Source organism: Lathyrus oleraceus, chromosome 7 (assembly GCF_024323335.1).
Source record: "Lathyrus oleraceus cultivar Zhongwan6 chromosome 7, CAAS_Psat_ZW6_1.0, whole genome shotgun sequence".
NCBI lineage: Eukaryota > Viridiplantae > Streptophyta > Magnoliopsida > Fabales > Fabaceae > Lathyrus > Lathyrus oleraceus.
In genome coordinates this window covers 332273273-332295423 of record NC_066585.1, presented here as the reverse complement: position 1 = coordinate 332295423, position 22151 = coordinate 332273273, and the positions used below count along the sequence as shown (strand labels likewise).

Genomic DNA, 22151 nt, shown 5'->3' with positions numbered 1-22151 from the left:
TTCAAATTTAGTTATGATTACTATTATACATGCTAGTGCATAGTATATATAGTGTAGCTCTCTAAATAACTCATATATAGTATATAATCACAATGTAATCTTCAAGTTGCATAATCAAATATTCTCTTATTCTTTCTATTTTCAAAGTTCTTCCATGGAGTTTTCCATAGATTTTTTGTTTTCTCAACATAGTATCAAAGCTTCTTGATCTGAGAGTGCATCACTTCCGCATTCATGCCTCCTCTTTGAAACCAAAACCTTCAAAATGCAGATTTGAAAATTGATTCGTCAAGCTCTTTAGTTGTTCATCCGAGTGATGGTCCTTTATCAGTTTGTGTATCTTCAAAACTCAATGGTGTGAATTAACATTCCTGGGCTTGTTTGATGCAAATAGAACTTGAAGGTAGGCTGAAACTTGAGTTCATTGATGGTATCATCACTCCTATAACTGATACCTTTAATTCCTTGTATAGTGCATGGAATCGGTGCAATATGTTAGTACATTCGTGGATCATCAACTCTATGTCCGAATCCATTGCACAATCCATTATGTTCATGGAAAATGTTGTAGATGTTTGGATGATCTAAAAAAATGGTTTTCTCAAGGATATTTAGTGTGCAACTCTGAACTGATGCAAGAAATTTATGGTTTATAGCAAGATTCCAAGTTTGTAACTGATTTCTATTCAAACTTGAAGATCCCATGGAAAGAAATTGAAATTTATCTTCAAATACTTGTACTCGTCGCAACAAATGTGGTTGTGAAGCTATGCGTAATGCTAGGAAGCATCATATAACTATGCATGCAATTCGTTTCTTAACTAGGTTAAATTCCAAATTTGCTGTTGTAAATTTTCAAATATTACTCATGGAGTCTCTCCCACCCATGAACAAAATATTCTTTCTCGTTCTTCAACATGAGAGACAAGTAAACTTCAACAAGCCTGAAGAAACTTCCCTTGTCAATGCTATAGATTCTCAAAGGTTCAAAGGCAAAACTTATGCCTTAGGATCTTTTCTAAAAGGCAATAGTTGAGTTTACACTCATTGTGGCAAGACCAACCATACTATCGACACATCATATGACAAGCATGGATTCCCCCTCATATGCAATAGAGATTCGCAAACCACACTTCCACTGGTAGCAATGAATAAGATATGAAATCTCTTTCATAAATTAGTGAACAAAGATCAAATGCTTCATCAATCACTTTTGAATAATATGAGCAACTCATACACTCACTTCAACAGTAAAATATCAATCAACAATCACCAGCATCTTTAAATTAGGCCCACTCTTTTTCATCAATTGGTATTTCATCTATTAGTAAGCCAACTCCAGGCTTTTTTTATTCCATTTCATGTCAAATTTTCACTTTAGGTTATTGGATCATTGATTTAGGAGCAAGTGATTGTATGTGCAGTTCCCTAAAACGGTTTCACTTTTACCATGACATCACTCCAATTCATGTTAAAATGCATAATGAGCAATTTTCAATAGCCAAACATGCAGGAACCATTCAGTTTTCCATTAATTTTGCTCTGTCAGATGTGCTATATGTACCTTCCTTTGCTCTTAACTTGATTTCTATGTCAAAGTTGTGTCAATCACTTGATTGCATAGTCGAAATTAAGGGTCTCTCTTGTTTCATTCAAGAAAGGAGAACTAAGAAGATGATTGGTTTGGTGACAAGGTGAAAGACTTGTATTACTTAGTCTTGTCCAATAAGATAGTATGCACTTCTATAAAAAATTATGTTACCTTACCATATAATGCAATTTGGAACTTTAGACTTGGCCAGATATTTGTAAATAACATGAATACATTATACACTCAGTTTCATTTCATAAATAATAACTCAAAATTTGTTTGTGATGTTTGTTAATTTGCATAACAAAAAAGCTACCATTTCCAAACAGTTCTAGTAAAGCTTTACTTCGTTTTGGTCTCATACATTTTGATATTTAGGGTCTAATTGCTATTCCATTAATTCATGAACATTGCATTTGGTCATGGAATCACAAACATGGCCATTTTGTGTATTGTATCTAAACCCTAGGTTTTTACTTTATTTTACTTCACAAACTAACCCTAAATTCATGAAGAGTTGTTACTTGTTTTCTCTTGTTACCCAAGTAGGTGATCATGCTTCAAAGCAAGGCAAAGTCAAGGTCTTTGATCAAGGGAAATGCAAGTTTGATTCAAGGTGTTTCATGTGTTGATCTCCATGCCACAACCTTCAATCTTCAAGACATTTTCCATATCAATCAATCCATAATCAAGGTTTCATAAATGGATACTCATTCCATAATCATTATGGAATAAATATCAATAATACACCAAGTTTGCACAAAAGGGGTGCAAGGTGGTTTGACCTAATTTACAAGTGTGTCATGCCTTTGGTCCAAACCCCATAACTCCTTCATTTTTATCTAAATTCTAAGATTCTTTGAGAAAAATGTGCATTTTGGGATCCTCTAAAACTTTTATTCAAGTATCAAACATCAATTCATCCATTGAAGACCTCATTTGTGCCAATGACCAAGTTGTTAAACTAGGCCAAAACCTTGCAATGACTCTTACTTTCCACCCTTACCATTTTCAGCTCAATTATTATTTTGACCCCATTCCTTTTTCATTGTTATAAGCTTATTTCAAAGATTATTTGGCACATGTTTGGATCAAAATGCACAAGGGAATCAAAAGTTATGGCATCATGAACATAAGACCCCAAAATGACCAAACATGTTGTAAAGTGCTTGACCAATTACCTAGCCCACAAAACTAGGTCAAGACCTCAACTTCACATGACCACAATGTTTGGCATAACAATTAACTGGAAACAAACACTTCAGAAGGTTGTTGTCTTATCAACCAATGAAGCAGAATATATCGGCCTGACTGAAGTTGTGAAAGAAACATTGTGGCTTGAAGGTTTTGTTAAGGAGCTGAAACTTCAAGATCGAGTTATCATTGTTTAATATGATAGTCAAAGTTTTATACTTCTGTCAAAGAATTCAGTCTATTATGAGCGAACCAAGCACATCGATGTGAGGCTTCATTTTGTCAGAGGGGTAATCGAGCGTGCAGAAATCCAAGTGCTGTAGGTTTCGATAGATCACAATGTTGTTGATATGATCACCAAGACATTACCAAGTTTCAAGTTTTTCCAGTGTATGCAATTGATAAAGATGTATGAAGAAAGCTAGTTTGTTACCTTGATGTTAGGGTTTGTTCCAAGGTGGATATTTGTGAGATATTGGATTGAATTCTAGTATGGTCGAAGGGTAGTTTTTTGGTTCGACAACCCGACATGATCATTAGCATGTTGTCGAAGTCTGTTCACATGTTGTAGTTGAAGTATTCTATGATTGTTAGCATGTCGAATTGGACTTGTTTGTTATGCCCAATTGTTTAAGTTAGCTGGTTCGACAACCCGACATGATCATTAGCATGTTGTAAAGTCTCATTAGTTTAGTGTGTTAATTTTCTTATAAATAGAATACTAGTTTCTCAACATTGCATAATGCAAATCCTAATTAGGGTGAGACATGTTATTTGCTATTCTGTAACACTTGTAATCATGTTTCAAAGAGAAAATAAAAAATAGCAATTTATAACCAACTTGTTATGTTCTTCTTCCTTCCCTTTTTTCTTTCCTTGTAGGTTTCTTGCCGATCAAAAACCCGATTATACTTTGTTATTCTGATATCATTTTCATATTAATTAGAATTAATTTAATTTCAATAGAGGTAAATAGAAGTTAGTTGTGATTATTTGTTAATGAGTTATCTTAGATACTTTAGGATCTATATATAAAGTTATATACTTTCATTTATCATCATTATTCTTATTCATTTTATCATCAATTTTAAAATCAATCTTAATATCATTGTAAAACAAAATTATGAGAAAAATGTAGGATCAATTCTCATTGTAAAACAAAAATAAGATGCATTATATATAACATATTTCATCATATTTGATGCATTAAGAATGCGAACAATATGATTAATCTTACTAGAACTGAAATTAGAAAATAAACAAAAAAATAATCATTATTATTCTTACTTGAATTGTTGGGATCTTTGATGGGGAAGCATTCCATCACATTCCTCTTTAATATCCATGTATATTAAGGTATCTTGCCAATTTCTTATAGCCGCAACGAATACACGACCAATTCTAAGAAATGGACTCTTGTCATTATCGTTAATGTTAAACCTATAGGTCACTGTTCCCATCAAGAAAACAATCAAAGCAATGATCATTACAAGAAAAGGAATTCCAAATCCAAGAACCCAACTATAATTATCTTGTATATAGTTCAAGATGGGAAGTGTTAATATGCAGCCAGTAGCAGTTGCAAAAAACCACCAATTAAAGAAAGAGCTTCTATCTCTATGCTCCTTAGGATGTTGTTCGTCGAATTGATCGGCTCCAAAAGCCTGAACACAAGGCTGGTGTCCACCTTGTCCAATGGCAACAAGATATAGTAAGGTGAAGAATAAGATTACTTGTGACTGGGGAGAACAAATTGTAAGGGAAGGAAGTATTGCTGATAATGTTAGCAAGCCTAGTCCCTGTAATTCATGAAATTTTGAATGAGATTTTTAATAGTTATTGTTAAACAGTATCCATGTTTCTTTCAATTTGAATGGTGTGTATATAATTAAATAGTGAGAAATCTTGTGAAAAATCGTTGTTCATTATGTAAGACTGTAATGGTAAATATATGGGAGTGTTTTCTCTTGAGAGGTGCGGCGGTGTTTGAAATTTGTATTCAACTAACTCACTTTTTCAAAAAAATCTCCAAAATAACCCACTTTTCAGATTAATTTTCAAACTACCCCACTTTGAAGAGGTGGCGTCAGATGAATTGACGTCTTCTCTCTAAGTTAAAGAGGTGGCGCCAATTGGATTGGCTAGTGCACCTGGTGTTGCCAATCCAATTGGCGCCCATGTTAAAAAAGGAGAGGAGGCGCCAATTGGTCTGGCTATTGCGTAATTTTTTTTGAAAAACAATGTATGTTTTAGATAAAAGTCGAAATCAGACCAATTGATATTAATATTAATATGCGTTTACATACGAATACCATAGAGACTAATGTCATTGACCGGGATGACCTAACCGACGTTTGGTACCATATACCCTAGCTACCCGAACGCGTGGCTCTAACCCACGTTGATGATTCACCTTAGGTGTTTGAGGATTTAAGGGCCCAGGAACATCACCACCACCTGGAATGAAGCGCTACCCCCATAGTTGAGTTCGTGACCCATGCCAGAGTAGTTAGGATGTGTTTGAGTTATTGGAGGATGACCAGGACGATTGAAGGGAGATATTGGTGTGAATGACGCGTCAAGGAAAGGTTGAAATGATTGTTGTGGTATTTGGTAGCCATATGGTTGTTGCATCATCCATTGTGTATAATTCACTTTCAAGGTCAAGATCCATTCAAGGCCCACTTGTTCATGGTCTATTATAAAGGTTTCTTTGGTCTATTTAGCATTCACTTCATGGCCTTACATGTTCATCTTTTACTCGTCTATGTTCATTGGTTCAAGCTCATTTCCATGGAATCACAACTTTTGTGAGGGCAAAGATTCTTAATCCTTGTTTTAATGATGTCAAACCTTTTTAGGTACTCTTAATGTGTACTTTGGACGGTGTCATCATATCATAGAATCCATTCCTCCTCTAACATGCTCAAAGTATAAGTTTAATGTGTCCATGCATATAGGAGCATCTCATATATGTGAATAATGCACTTGATCATCGTTAGTACCTTAGGTTCATAAGAGAATAGTTTGAATTGACCAAAATACGTCTCAAAAACTCATTTTTGATTGTTTAAGAACTTTGAGTCGACTCATGCCTTGGAGCGGTTGACCCATTCATGCATATCCCATTCAGTGTAACTCTCGGCTCTGAACATGCCGATTCATAGGTCAACTCAATCCTGGGAAAACAAAATGAGTCGACTCATCCACCTGTTGTGTCGACTCATTACCTGTTTCATTTGAACCATGTTGCCATGAGCCTGAACAGGTCGAGTCATATGTCGACTCAACTCTGGAAAAAAAACTTGTTTGAATCGACTCATCCCATATTTGAGTCGACTCTTCTTCTGTTTCACTTGAGTAATTTTGCTGCGGGTCTGAATAGGTCGAGTGACCTGTGTGAACAGGTCGAGTTGTCGCTGTTGTTACTCAATTTTCTGTTGTGTATTTTTGCAAAAGTATTTTGTTGTGTTTGTGACTTGGTCTATGCATCATATATATATATATAATATATATATATATATATATATATATATATATATAATAATATTATAATATATTATTATATATATATATATATATATATATATATATATATATATATATATATATTATATATTATATATATATATATATAATATATATATATATAATATAATATATATATATATATTATATATATATTCTATTTATTTTTCAACTGTCAACAAGAAAAGTGAAAGATATACACTAAAGTTCCTCTTCATCTTCATTCTTCATTGCATGTTTCAACAACTACGCATAACAATTTTTGTTGATCATAGTACATTGCTGTGGTGATAACGTACAAATAGGATTGTGTAATCTTAGTTTGGGTAGAGGCTTTGAGTGGGTTTTTCTTGAATAAAACCGTTGGGTTTTATCCTCCAAGAATTGGGGGTTTTTGCATAAATCTTTGCTTCATAGATTCATCCGAGTGAAAGGTTTGAAGAACAATGGGTTCGTTCGAACAAGTAATGGTAACTGGAGGATTGTGAAGAAAGGTTTCGGTTCAAGCGTCTTGCGATTGAAGTTAGCCGAGCTAGAATTTTTTAGAACTTGGAGTTCTTACAATAAGGTAGCTACAATTGGAGGTTTCACGCATATCCGACCGAAATCATCCGAGCTAGAGTTTTGGAGAACGTGGAGTTCTTGCAATAAGGTAACTACAATCCGAGGTTTGTTTGGATTGCTTGAAGCACTTGGTTCATCTTGAATCAAGGGGAGAGAAGTGAATAAGATCTGCAACAACACTTAGGTTTTCTCGGTGGTGATCGTTTCTTCTCTTGTATAAACTTTGCAATTTGATAATAAATATCTCAATTCTAGTTTTAGAATTAGGGGAAGACGTACCCTAAGTGAAGACGAAAGGGAAACTGCCTAAACAAATATGGTGTTGTTCTCTCTTTCTCTAACTCTTTAAATTTTGCATAAATTGAATCTTGTGTGAAATTAATTGTTAACTCCATCTCGCTTAATTGTTTTGCATTAAAGTTGTTTGATAAATTGGTGCAATCACATTGATTGCAACTAAGGAAAATTCTGCACAATTAATTCTAGTGAAATTTAGACTTGGTGTAGTGTGCACACCAAGTGTTTGATAAAATTAACTTCACACAAGTTTATCAATATTTTGCTTGTTTTCTTATTGTGTTAACTTATCATTAGTGGTAACTATATCAAGGATTAGTGTAATTGATTGATTGATTAAGATAGTTATTGATGATCTTTATCTTAGTCATTCCATTTGGTTTCATGCATATCCGATCTTTCCATTAACGGATCATTTAGACGGTCGTGGTCTAGGGAGCTTTCGTAACCTTTAAAAACAATTTAAAAAAGCGCTAAATTTTAAATACTGATCTATTCAACCCCTCTTCTAGATTGGTACTATCGTCTAACAACTTCCACTTGATTCAATTTATCCCTAGCATTGCATCTGATCATATCCTCATGCTTAGTCCATGCCTAACCTATTTCATCTAGCCAATGTCATTCATGCCATTTGCATTGTCATTGTTGTTTGGTCCATGAAACTTTGATTACGACCTAGTTCATTGTACATCTTGGGCCTTGCTAGAGTTTTTGTTTCATGCTTGGCATTGTTCATCCAAGTTATGGTCATGTCCATTGATCCATGATTAGGTATTCATCAAGTTCATCACTTAGTCTATTCTATGTTGATTCATGTTATCATGTCCATTCATTTCAATATCTTTCATATCCATACAATTCATTTCAAACAGTCAATGCATTCAAATATCAAATATCATTTCATAGAATCACATTCGAAGTCCATACATATACAAAGACTACAAAATTGATCATTTATACAACAATTGACTTTTGGTTAACAATTAACTTTTTGCGCGACAACCACAACATTTAAAAACAACCTTTCTAATCGATTACAACAATCAAACTGATATCATTTGGTCCAAACGTCACTAACATATCATCCTTATCATTTTTTACTCGCACCCATCAACATAAGGCATCGAGTCTCTCAATACTTCTAATTTGTTTGCCTTTAGGTATGTTTCCGTCTAACCAACGAACCAACTCGCATCAACGTGGGTTAGGGACACGCGTTCGGGTAGCTAGGGGATGTGGTACCGGAGGTCGATTAAGTCATCCCGGTCAACGGAATTAGTCTTTATGGTATTCGTATGTAAACACATATTCATATGAATATCAATTGGTCCGATTTTGACTTTTATCTAGAATATACATTGTTTTTCAAAAAAAAATTACGCAATACACAGAGGCGCCGAACCAATTGGCACCTCCTCTCCTTTTTTACACATGGGCGCCAATTGGATTGACAACACCAAGTGCACTAGCCAATCCAATTGGTGCCACCTCTTTAACTTAGAGAGAATGTGTCAATTCATCTGACGTCACTTCTTCAAAATGGGGTAGTTTGAGAATTAATCTTAAAAGTGGGTTATTTTGGGATTTCTTTTGAAAAAGTGGGTTAGTTGAGTAAAAATTTCTGAATTTTTAACCCTTCAATCTTAATAATAAGAACAACATTAAATATTTTATTTAACACAACAAAATCGTTAGACCTTCAATCTTAACAACAAAAACAAAAATGTTAAACCTTCAACTTCCATATCAATAACAACAACAACATTAATCTTTAAGCTTTCAATATCAAAAACAACAATAACAATATTAAACCTTAAACAACTCAATAACAACAACAATATTGAACAATATTATTGTTACATGGATTGATAAAGAATTTGCATACTTAAAATATGATGAAGAAGTCAAAGAAATGAGTTTTGTTTGAGTTTTGAATCTTGTATGAATTCCCTTTTTCATGTTTCATTCAAGTTTTTATCATCCTTTCATTGCTTCGTTAGGGTTGGAAAAGAGAAGATGAAGTTCTGAACTTCGTTTGTAGAAGAAATGGCGTTTTCGAATTTGTTTTAGTGAAGAAATGATGTTTTTGTGTTTGGTTTAGTAGATAAGATGAAGAAATGGTGCTTCGTTCATTCATGAAAGATAGTGTTTTGAGGTAGATGATAAATTAACCACCTCACATCTTGAAACATTGCATGTGTGGATACTCATCTTACCATAAATATTTCTTTAATAACTAAACAAGAAACTAATTTAAATTATTTTGAACCTATAGATTTCCATATTTGTTAAGTTGGAGTTGGTGCTTCTATTCATTTTTCGAAGTAAATATTCCATAAATGCAAAAGTCACTCCAAGAAATATAATCCATTTCCAGGGTTTAGGGGTTTATGTTAGGGGTAAAATCCCTCATATAAAAAGTTAATCTGTTAGATGATATTACAATAAAATATAGATTTTCCATTAAGTTTATTTTTACCTCAATTGAATATAGTATAGAAGTGAAACCTATTAAACTAGGCGCACACTTTTTGAAATTAAGAATGAATAAGATTTGTTATCGGTTGAACCTTCTAACATAAGGGGAAAACGACACTAGTCACGAATTCAATTCGTGGCAACAATATTTTTCTACTTTTAAAATGGCGCGTTGCTTTTGTTTTATTTTTAAGTTAAAAATGAATAAGATTTCTTCCTTTATGGCCATTCAACCGAGTGTCTAAGTAACACTGGTCATGCGTTCGATTCTCAACAACAATATTTTATATTTTTATAATGGCGCATTGCTAATATTTTTTTTAAATTAAAAATGAATAAGATTTTTTCTCGGTTAGACCTCTCAATCGAGGGAAAAAGTGACCTCCCTTTTTATCTTATTTTAAAATTAATAATTAAAATGGCGATTTTTTTAAAATTAAAAATAAATAAGACTTTGTTTCGGTAAGGAGGTTCAATCGAGAGGAAAAGTGACACAGTTTTCCTTTTCTACAACAGAGTGCTAGTTTTATTCATTTTTGTATTAACAATACCTCATTGAGCCCTAGCAAAATTTATCATCTATTTTGAAACACCAACTTCTATGAACGAACGAAACATCATTTCTTCATCTTCTCGACTAAACCAAACACGAAAACATCATGTCTTCCCTAAATCAAACTCAAAAACACCATTTCATCCACAAATGAGGTTCAGAACTTCATATTCTTTTCTTCAACTCGAATGAAGCATGGAAATGATGAAGGAAACTCAAACAAAACTGGAAGAAGAGAAATCAAATGAAACTCCACTACGCCAAAAACTGGAATAGACAGCGCCCCTTAGAGGGCGCTTTATTACAAAAGCACACTCTAAAGTGAAGAGAAAAAATAAGGAGCATACTATTGGAATAGACAGCGCACTTTAGAGGGCGCTTTTGTAACAAAGCGCACTCTAAAGTGAAGCGAAAAAATAATGAGGAAATGGAGGGACACCAATAGAGGACGCTTTATTGAAAGCGCCCTCTAAGGGTAACCTTAGAGGGCGCTTTTAAAAAAGCGCTCTCTATGTCCATGTACATTTCCAGTTTATAAGGCGCTTTTGGAAAGCCTTAGAGAGCGCTTTTAGAAGCGCCCTCTTAGGCCCCCTTTAGAGGGCACTTTTGTAACAAAGCGCCCTCTAAAGTGAAGCCAAAAAAAAATGAGGAAATGGAGGGACAACAATAGAGGGCGCTTTAGTGAAAGCGCCCTCTAAGGTTACCCTTAGAGGGCGCTTTTAAAAAAGCGCTCTCTAAGTCCATGTACATTTCCAGTTTAGAAGGCGCTTTTGGGAAGCCTTAGAGAGCGCTTTCAGAAGCGCCCTCTTAGGGCCCCTTTAGAGGGCGCTTTTTTTACAAAAGCGCCCTCTAAGGTCCCCTTTAGTAAACATTAAAATTATAACATATACTGCATGTCTCTTTATTTTCCCTCTCTATAAGCTATTTCGTTTACGTAACTGGGTTTTCTCTCTACTGTGATTACTCTCTACTGCGATTACTCTCGTCCTCCGTTCGTTCTCCCTCCCTCACCGTTATCGTCGCCGTCGCCTTTTTCTGCTGCTGCGTTCACGTTCACTGAGTTATCTGCGTCCACCGTCACTGTTCACTTTCTTCTCCATCGTTACCGTCACCTTGAAGGTATTTCTCTTCTCCATCGTTACCGTTCACTTTTTTCATGTGTTTGATTAGGGCATTTTCTAAACTTAGTTTTACATTTTGTGCATTATGTTGATTAATGTTGTTTAGGGCAAACTGAGTTTTTTATTTCTGATTGAAAACTGATATCATTTGAAGTGTGTTTGAGCTTGTGCTTGAAAGTTTGATGATTATGGATGCAAGTTTGTTCATGTTCCAAACACCATAAGTTTGCATTGGTCTTTTGCATGCAGTAGGTGTGTGTGAGTTTGTATTCAATAATGATAAAAAAAAAAGAGTTTAGATTGTTGTAACATGAGAGAAATGGAAGGTATATGAATGTGTTTTTTGTGTAGCTTCACGAATATGGTCATTGTCTTACTTGGGTCTTATTGAATCATTTCTATATTACAGATAAAATGGCTAACCAAGACGATACCGATGATGCGAATGGATCACGTAACAATGTTGAAAAAGAAATCAAACGAGGATTGACTGTTATGAAGTCAATCATTCGTGCAAGAGACAAGGGTGTAAAATTTGAAGTACATTGGAGTGCTGAAGACCAACTAATTGAGCCTAACGGTTCAATGTTGGCAAGTTACATTGGTTTCCTTGTTCGACAACATATTCCGATTACATGTGATAATTGGAGAAGTCCGGACTTGAAGGTTGGCAAAGAAAAAATATGGTCCGAGATACAGGTATTTACCATATATTGTTATATGTTTTTTTTGTTGACTATTTGTTGACCATATATTGTTATAATATTACTTTATAATAACACACTCCATGTGTATGTTTTTTAGAGATCCTTTCACATCGATGAAAGCCGGCAAAAATATTGTATTCAATTGGCCGGAAAAAGACTCCGAGGATTTCGATCCTTTTTGTCCAACAAATTTCTCAAGGATGAGGAAGGAAAATTTGTTGAAGCAGAACGGCCAATGAAGTATGCCGAGATTATTTCAGCCGATGAATGGGATAACTTTGTCGCCAAACGAAGAAACGAAAAATTCCATGTAATGTCTATTAATTATGGTATTATACAATTGTTAAGTTACTTGGTTCTAATATGCCTTAAACTTTTTTATCCAGGAAGTAAGCGACAAAAATCGGAAAAGGGCATCAAAACCCGCGTATTCGTACAAAAAAGGGCGTACGGGATATGCACGGTTACAACAAAGAATTGTGAGTATATTCAAATGCTATGAGCTTATACATTGTCACAATATGTTATAATTGATGATCTTATAATCTAATTCAATGTGTAGCTAGCCGAGGAGAAAAGTGACGCAACATCTCTTCCGGAGCACGTATTATGGAAGGCTGCTCGGGTTGGGAAGGATGGGGCTGTCGTTGAAGCGGTCCAAAATGTTTATGACGAATGTGTAAGTATATGTAACATTATTTCTTTAATTATATCGAAAATTTTGTTAGACATATAATTCATTTTTAATCTCCTCTAATAATATTTCAGGAGACTTTATCCCAAACCTTACCTTCAACCGAGGTCCAGGATTGCAGGAGCGTACTTAGTCGAGTACTAAATGTTCCTGAGTATTCCGGTCGTGTGAGGGGTAAGGGTTTTGGTGTGACTCCGTCGTCATTTTATAAAAAACCAAAAACAAAAAATCCTACCAACAAAGAGGTGATGGAGACCTTGGCGGAGTTAAGGGCACAAGTACTCCAACTGCAAAACAAGAATGCAAGGTATAGAGAGGAAAGGTGCGCTTCCGAGGCAAAAGATACTAGTGACCGAGCTAGTATCAATTGTCAACCGAAATTTCCCGAGGTAATTATATATGTTATTATGAAATTAAAATAGCACTTTTTTACTTGACACATATACACGTTAACAATAACATTTATTATTGGTTTAGGGCATTTCACCTTGTCAGCTGTATCTATCGTCACCAACTTATCGCATGGTTGGCAAGGGAAAAGTGCACAACACTTCGGGTGAATTACTTCACCATAATCCCCTCCCGGTGGGATATATGAGAGTTTCCGTTGACCTTGTATTAGATACCGACGCGCTTCTACCATTACCTGACGTTGTTTCAGAGACAACGTTGATGCGAGAAGCAGTCGGATCCTTTGTTGGATGGCCGTCAGATCTAATTTTCCCAGATGCCGAGGTATATATGTTCTAAATGATTATGAATATTTAGTATTCACATTTCAATTCAGCTACAATTATGATATTTAATCAATCCTTATTACATGGTAATGTTAGACTCCTACAAGACCCACGCATAAAGCTGGTAAAGGGATTTCAAGACGCATCGAGTCGGTTGCATCTCAAAAAGAGGTACAAATATATATACCCATTGAATTATATACGCAACGATTCTGTTGCATCACAAAAAGTCATGATTTAATTTATATGAATTTTTAGGTTCCCGGTCGAAAGTTGAAAAAAGTTGGTAACGATATTCCTCCAACGACGTCCGGGACAAAATCTCAAATTATGATGCGTCTTGAGAAAATGGTGGAAGAGTCCGATATTATACACGGCGCCATCCGTAGTGTAGATTTTGATGAAGGTGTTTTCGGATTTGCTCATTCCGAAATAATTGCAAAGGAGGACATGCAACAACTTTTTGAACACGAAGAATTGGGCATCGCTGTCATTCATACATACATATGGTACTCCGATCAATCTATTATTTACTTAGTTGAACAATTTATTTACACATTTCAATGAGTAGTCTAATGTTTATTATGTTTCTATTTAAGGTATATGTATGTAACATTGATGCGGGGAACTGAATTGTGTAACCGATTCAATTTTATTGCTGCTTCCCGTATCAACACAACGCTTATAACGAAAAATCCAACATCCGTAAAGAATGAACTAGTCGATAGATTCATGGCGGCCGGCGTTAATACTACACCCAGTTTGTATTTTTTACCGTTTAATTCTGGCAACGGGTTAGATTTTCTTTCTAATAATTTCATTCTAATCTATGTATATCTTTTACGTAGAAAATTTTCATGCATCTAAGTTTTTGTTTTATTTTATAGTGGTCACTGGGTGTTGGTTGCTATGGATCTTTCGAGACTAATTGTATATTATCTCGATTCGTTATCGGGTGATTGGAGTAAATATCCGAGTATGAAGAAGACGGTTGACGCGTAAGTGAAATTCCCCTAAATATTCGTGTGTATTTGTATATTTAATTATGTCTGTCAGATTGATCTCAATATACGTTTTTATTTTGTTAGGGCAATACTAAAATTTAGATCGAAAAAGAATTACCGCAATAGGAAGGACATTACCTGGGTCAGAGTTCAGGTATATATTAAGTATCTTATTTTTGCTTATAATAGTGTTTGTTTTTTTTGCTTATAATAGTGTTTGTAAGAAATTAACTATATATATATATTGTTTGTTTTTCTGTGTAGTGTCCTCAGCAAAATAATTCGGTCGATTGCAGATTTTTTGTATTGAGATTTATGAGAGATATCATTGCGTTGAATCGTATAGACATCCCAAAAATGGTATGGAATAATAACTTAGGGTTTATTTTAATATTATCGGATATTTCATCTAATTTGTTACTAAATCATGAATATGTTTTATTCTCTTAATTGTAGTACTTTGAGGAATACAAATCTTACTCAAGAGCTCATTTGGATGAAATGAAGGATGAATTGTGTCAATTCATTGTTGATCAAAGAATCATATAGCTAGGTTGTATATTGTTGTACATATATGTATGGAATGTTGTTGTTGTATGCTGTTGTTGTATATATGTTGTATATTGTTGTTGTACTTTTACTAAATCATGAATATGTTGTTGTATATTGTTGATCAAAGAATCATATATTAATGTTGTATATATGGAGGATTAATGTTGTATATAAATGGATTCATGTTGTATATATCAATGGATTAATGGTGTATAACATTGGATTAAAGGATGAAATCAATATGAATTTTACACTTTTGCAGCATGCGAACAGGTTACCAATTAAATATCCACTGTTTTTCAAACAAATTTTTTTAAAATAACTAACACTTTAGAGGGCGCTTTCTGTAGGAAGCGCCCTCTAAACACTTTACATTGACAACTTTAGAGGGAGCTTTGTCCAGAAATCGCCCTCTAAACACCTTACATTGACAACTTTAGAGGGCGCTTTTTCCTGAAAGCGCCCTCTAAACACTTTACATTGACAACTTTAGAGGGCGCTTTTTCCAGAAAGCGCCCTCTAAGGTGTCCCTTTATGGACCACTCCAGAGGGCGCTTTTTTCTGAAAGCGCACTATAATGTTGCCCTTAAAGGGCCACTTTAGACAGCGCTTTCTCCAGGAAAACAAAGCGCTGTCTTTACCTATGCCAGCGCCACTTTAGAGGGCGCTTAAAAGCGCTGTTATAGGCCAAAATAAGCGCCCTCTTTTCCCTTATTTGGCGTAGTGCTCGAAAAAGGTAACTCAAAACTTAAACGAAACTCATTTCTTTGAATTCTTCATCATGTTTCCGGTACATAAATTATTTCTCTCTGCATGTAACAATAACGATGTTGTTGTTATTGAGATATTTAAAGTTTAATTTATTGTAGTTGTTATTGTTGTTGAGATTGGAGGCTTAAAGGTTTAATGTTGTTGTTGTTGAAATTGAAGGCTTAATGGTTTAACATTGTTGTTGTTGATATTGAAGGTTTAATATTATTATTGTTGTTGTTGTTGTTGTTGTCATTGAAGGTTTAATGATTTTGTTGTGTTAAGTAAAAGGTTTAATTTTGTTGTTATTGAGATTGAAGGTTTAATAGTTGTTATTGTTGATGTTGAGATTGAATATTTAATATTGTTTTTGTTGTGATTGAAGTATTAACGATTTGCTTTTGTTAAGTAAAAGGTTTAACATTGTCATTGTTATTGAGATTGAAGGTTTAATGTTGTTGTTGTTATTGTTGTTGTTTTTGTCGACATTGAAGATTTAATGTTGTTGTTGTTGTGTTAACTTATCAAAGTCATGACATCTCTTTTATAGGTGTGGAGAAATTTTAGTTAAATCCAGGTTCTTAAAATGCGTAGTTTATAAATTTAATTTAACAATGTGTGTCTAATTTAATATAGGTGTAGATTTATTACAAAGTAACTTAGTAATGTTTTGATATTACAATGTAACTTAACAAAGTTTTCATTTAAAATCCATACTTTGTATAGGATTTTAATTTCATTCTCAGAAAGTAGTTACAAATCGTAGTTGGATAAAAGCTAATATGTTAAGTGCATAGTATGATAATAGAGGTTGAATTTATTCAGTTTTCTAAAAGAAAAGTTCCTAAAAATAATGAAAGTTTGTATTGTCCTTGTGTTTTTTTAAAGGAATACGAAATAACTTGGAAAGAAATAAATATCTAATCATTTATGTTGTGATATAATTAGTTAATATTATATGACATGGTGAAGTAAAAAAAACAATTGTGTCACATGGAGATGACTTTGATGTAAATATGGATGATCGACTAGAATGTATGATCCGTGATATTAGAGAAGATTCTTTAAGGAGAGCCATTGTGTATGATACTTTATGTAGTAAAAAGAAAGAGTCTTTATATCTAGGCTACACAAATTTTACACGATTGTCAGCGGTGTTAAGACTATTTTATCTGAAGGCCAAAAATAGGTGGATGGATAAGAGTTTCACTGAGTTTCTGAATTATTAAAAGACATGCTTCCAGAATGTAACACATTGTTGAATCATAATTATAAGATCAACAAAATATTGTGTCAAATGAGTTTGGACGATATCAAAATACATGCATGTCTTATGATTCCATATTATACATGAAAAAGTATGAAAAATCGAATAAATGCTCGAAGTGTGGGGAGTCGCGCTACAAGTTAAAGGACAGTAATGATGACTGTGATGATGGTGGTGTAAGTAGAAAAGGTCATCCTACCAAGGTGATGTGGTACATTCTAATAATTCCAAGGTTCAAGAGACTGTTTTCTAATGTAAATGATACAAAGAATATTAGATGATATACAAATGAAATAAAATATGTTGGAAAATTTTTTCATGTAGTTGATTCTTTGCAATGAAAGAAAGTTGATTTGTTATTTCAGGATTTCGGCCATGAGCCAAGAAACCTTAGACTTGGACTGACCGTTGATAGAATGTATCAATTTGGAACTCTAAGTAATAACCATACTTCATGACCTATTATTTTTATAATTTATAACCTATCTTTGTGGTTCTGCATAAAGCACAAATATATGATGTTATCTATGATGATTTCTTGCCCAAGACAACCAAGAAACAACATAAATGTTTATCTAAGTTCATTGATTGAAGACTGAAGAGTTTTGTGGGAGGAAGAAGTTGATAATGATGCGTATCCAGGAAGGATAGAAAATCCCTCAAATTTCAGGAAGGAGACCATGTATTCTTGAGAGTCACTCCAGTGACTGGGGTTAGTCGGGTATTGAAATCTCGAAAGCTTACTCTTTATTTTATTGGTTCTTACCAAATTTTTAAGAGTATGGGAAACTTCCTATCAAGTTGCATTACCACCATCTCTCTCAAACCTTCACAATATCTTTCATGTCTCTCAATATTGCATGTATGTCTCGGATCCGTCTCACGTGATTCAGTCGGACAATGTGCAAATAAGAGATAACCTGACTTATGAGACATCGCCATTGCGGATTGAGGATTGAAAGGTAAAAGACTTAAGTGGTAAAGAAATTCCTTTGATGAAAGTTGTGTTGGGAGAATCTGTAGATGGTAGTGTGACTTGGGAGTTAGAGAGCCAGATGAAGGAGTCTTATCCAGAGTTTTTTTTCTTAGGTAAATTTTCGAGGACGAAAATTATGTAAGTGGGGAGAGTTGTAACACCCCGAAAATTTTATTAAAATTTTATTAGAATTTTATCAAAAAATTTGGTATGCCTTGTAATTTATTGTGTTATTGTTTAGAGCATTAATTAAATAAGAGTTTATTAAAATAAAGTATTATTAATAATAGAGAATATGAAGGGTTGCGATTATTTAGAAATTATGGGTAAAATAATGGGATATACTAAAATAAAGGAAACTAGTAAGAATAATTAAAGAAAATAAAAATAAAGTTTTTTTCTATATAAGGTTGAGGAAGTTTAGATAACGTGGCATTAAAGAAAATTGAGAATAATTGAAACAATCCTAGAAGAGAGATTTTCAAGGTTAGGAACTTCCATCACCAAAAAGCTCAAGATTTTCGGTTTTATCAGGGTAAGGAGGGGAATTATTTTATGATGGGTGTTAAGCTTAGGGACAAAGGGGATTTCCATTAGCCCCTTTTCCCTGTTATCAATGAATCATGTGAGGTTTGTGCAAAACCTCCATGATTATGATAATTGTAAATTCTAATTGTGTATTGTTGATGTTGATTTCGTTATCATTGATGTGAAATTCGTGTAAATTTGTGCTAAGAATTTGATTGTTGATGTTCATATGTTGTTTGATGAATTGATGAAGAAAACATGAATATTTGATGTGATATGTGTTAGATTGATATCCTTTGATGTGAAATTTGTTGCTTATTCGTGTAAATCGAATTCTAGATTTTTTCTGACGTGAATGGGGAGAAAATTTGAGGTTTGGATATGTTTCCATGAAAAAGAACATAGAAATCACATTTTGTAGTGGCGCGGGCGTCACATGCGTGGCGGTCCAACTGTCACTGCATCTGGGAAGATGGCGCTAGACCGTAAATGATGATTGGTGTCACACATATGACGGTCGATTTGTCAGCGCCTCGTTTCAGCCGTTATTCCTCTATACCATCAACGATGACGAGTGAGCTCTCCTAAGGGATACGACCGTCAGGGTTGAGATTGTCGGACCGTCATCCCTGTTGTTGAGCGGTTTTGTTATTTTAACCGATTTTTTGCAGAGTCTGCGATTAATCGACTTAATTCATTTTGTTAAGTGATTATTTATTGAGAAAATGGTTATGATTGATTTTTGTTGATTTAATTGTTAGTCACCTCATAGTTGGGCCGTGTTAAAAGTTGATGGTTTTGGGTTCAAGGCAAACAAATGTTTAGCCCTGATAGGCAGTGATTGATGTGAATTACGTTTAGGTTTTGAAGAACCAGTGTATGATATATCTTAGGTTCAAAATGACCAGTGTTATCCTTAACCGACAATCTTGATAATTGGAGTAGAAGGTTCGAATGGAGATTATTTGCATTTGTTTGATCATGCATCAGGTATATCAGAGATTAGCTTAGGACTTCAGTCCAATGTTTAGGACTTTGGCCCAGTGTGAAGAATCACTCAGTAAAATAACTCTTATTTCTAGGACTTCGGTTCAGTGTTAAGGACATCGATTATTTGTTTAGGATTTTAATCCAGTGTAAAGATTGGTATCACATGCATGGGAGTAGAGGAAGTACGCGTTGCATAAAGAAATTGTATGTTATACATCTATTTTGATTGGATATGTTTGTTATGTACTATCTTTGTTGTTTATACACCGTTTTAATTGTGGAATGTATTCTCACCTCTTTTTTGTCTCTATGTTTCTACCTTTGTACTTTTATGTAGATAATTCTCAGGTTGAGAATAAGGAGTGATATATGTTGATTTACAGAGAATGGCGTAGTTTGCAACTTCAGTAGTTTATTTCTGCGTTATGTTCGTCGTACCTTCTGTCGGGATGATATACTTTTCTACATCCTTAAGTTTTGTTTGAACTAATTACTTATGCATTATGTTCACTCTGACATTGTAACATCGGGATAAGATACTTTTCTACGTCCTTAAGTTTTGTTTAAACTAATTACTTATGCTATGTTTTTGAATTAAAATTTCACCTTGAAATTTGAAAGTTGGTCAATGTGACACCCTTGTTTTAACTTCATATTTTCCGCATTATTTTTATAAATCATATTTGGGGTTGAGGATGTTATATCTCTAGTCTCGATGTAAGACATTATCTTTGTGTGATGTAAGTCAAAAAATTGTGTGTGATATTATAATTAAAACACTTTTTAACATTCAAAGCAAGATATGGAAAATCAGACCAGTAACTAAGATAATCTTAAGTAAATGCATATATTGATCACGATGTATTGCTTCAGGCCTATCATGCTCAGGTAGCTATGACTCAGGCCAACGACATTTTGACTCACGCTAGTAAGACATGACCTCTGATGTAGGAAGGCTAGTTGCACGTATCGAAGAAGAACTCACACGTCGGAAAGGTTCAACAACATTTGTTCAAGTTTGACGTTCGATGTATGAATGACTATTATTATACCTTTCCGAATAGAGAATCAGTTCATGGGTCCAACTGTTTCGCTGCGATCTTTGAACTTTTTAAGCCATTCGAGTTTATTTTAGTCTCAAAATCAACATTATAATATTTTACATAATTTTCAATTTTATTTTTGTTTTGCATTAAAAACCCATTAAAATTTATTATTTCTATATTTAAACATTCTTGGAAGTGTTCATCATAATTATCTTTTTTCTCTATAAGATAGATTCTAGAGTTTTATGTAACCGATTTTGTCGCTTGGATACCTATGATTTCAAGTGGATAAACAACTTTTAACCATCTAGCATGTATGGCTCACATATATGGTAGAATTCAAGGACATATACGGTTCTTCATATTAACATTACAATAGACATGAAAGAATGCGAATATCTTTTTCCTTTATAATATATATATTATATAATATATATATATATATATATATATATATATATATATATATATATATATATATATATATATAATATGTAAGAAACGTACAGTTAACCAAACAAATCTGAAAGATCAAGACAGTTATAGAGAAAAACAAAAGATGTTGAATAAATACTAGTAATTAACATATTCATCAACAATGCTAAGATTAGAGGGTAAAAATTGAAGAATGAAAGAACTAACCAAGATATAGATGAGAGAAGCAAGAACTATTGTACGGTAGCGTCCGAGGAAAGAATCAGCGACGAAAGCACCTAATAGAGGAAGAAGTGAAGCTGTTCCAGACCAAACATTCACATTCTTAGCAGCTGTTGCAGTTGTCTGTTCGAGCGGTCCTGTTAGATATGATATCAAGTTTCCTTGAATTCCAAAAAATGAAATTCTTTCGGCCACTTCCACACCTAAACATAATAACATTTACAAACTCAAAAAATAAATCAAGAAGATGAATTTGTATGTTATAGTATGAAAATACCTATGATGAACCAAGCGGATGTCCAATAACCGGACTTGGATCTAACGGCTGCTTGTCCTCTGTAGTCAACGGCAGCTTCTAGCAAAATCTCGTTGGGATTCTCCATCAAATCAATATTGATTAAACGCTGGTTTCTTCTTCGGTGGTTGTGTACGCACTATGCCAAACAAGGGATTAGACAGCGTTTTTTTTGACATTAGACAGCGCTTAAAAGCGCTGGCTATACTGGCGCTGGTATAGGTCTTAGACAGCGCTTAATTTACTAAAAAAGCGCTGGCATAGGGGGGGTTTAGACAGCGCTTTTTCAGTAAAAGCGCTGTCTAAAACCCCCCTATGCCAGCGCTTTTTTAGTTAATTTCATGTTGAAATTAACTAAAAAAGCGCTGGCATAGGGGGGTTTAGACAGCGCTTTTACTGAAAAAGCGCTGTCTAAACCCCCCCTATGCCAGCGCTTTTATTAAAAAAGCGCTGGCATAGGTGGTTAATTCAACAAAATATAGTGTCAAAGTCAAAGTGTATTGAATTGGACGAAAATTACATGGTAGCCTACAAACGGGCCAAAGGACTCAAAAATGAACTCGATTCGTCCAAATTCCGAGTGGAAACATGTTTTTTGTAACAGTACAGCAACAGTAAA

The 22151-nt window shown here is 34.1% G+C and overlaps 1 protein-coding gene across 2 annotated transcripts in view; it reads right to left on the bottom strand.

Moving 5' to 3' along the window:
* The window catches only part of LOC127106978 (protein NRT1/ PTR FAMILY 5.10), a 32195-nt gene extending 10532 nt beyond the window's left edge, over positions 1-21663 (bottom strand). The window contains exons 1-3 of one of the 2 annotated variants that reach the window (XM_051044268.1): positions 21515-21663; positions 21223-21440; positions 4073-4584 (exon numbers count right to left, since the gene is read on the bottom strand). In XM_051044268.1, coding sequence (XP_050900225.1) covers positions 4073-4584; positions 21223-21440; positions 21515-21620 — 836 coding nt within the window. In that variant the 5' untranslated portion in view covers positions 21621-21663. The remainder of the gene's footprint in view (positions 1-4072; positions 4585-21222; positions 21441-21514) is intronic. The other variant, XM_051044269.1, reaches the window with a different exon arrangement.
* Positions 21664-22151: the final 488 nt, after the last annotated feature.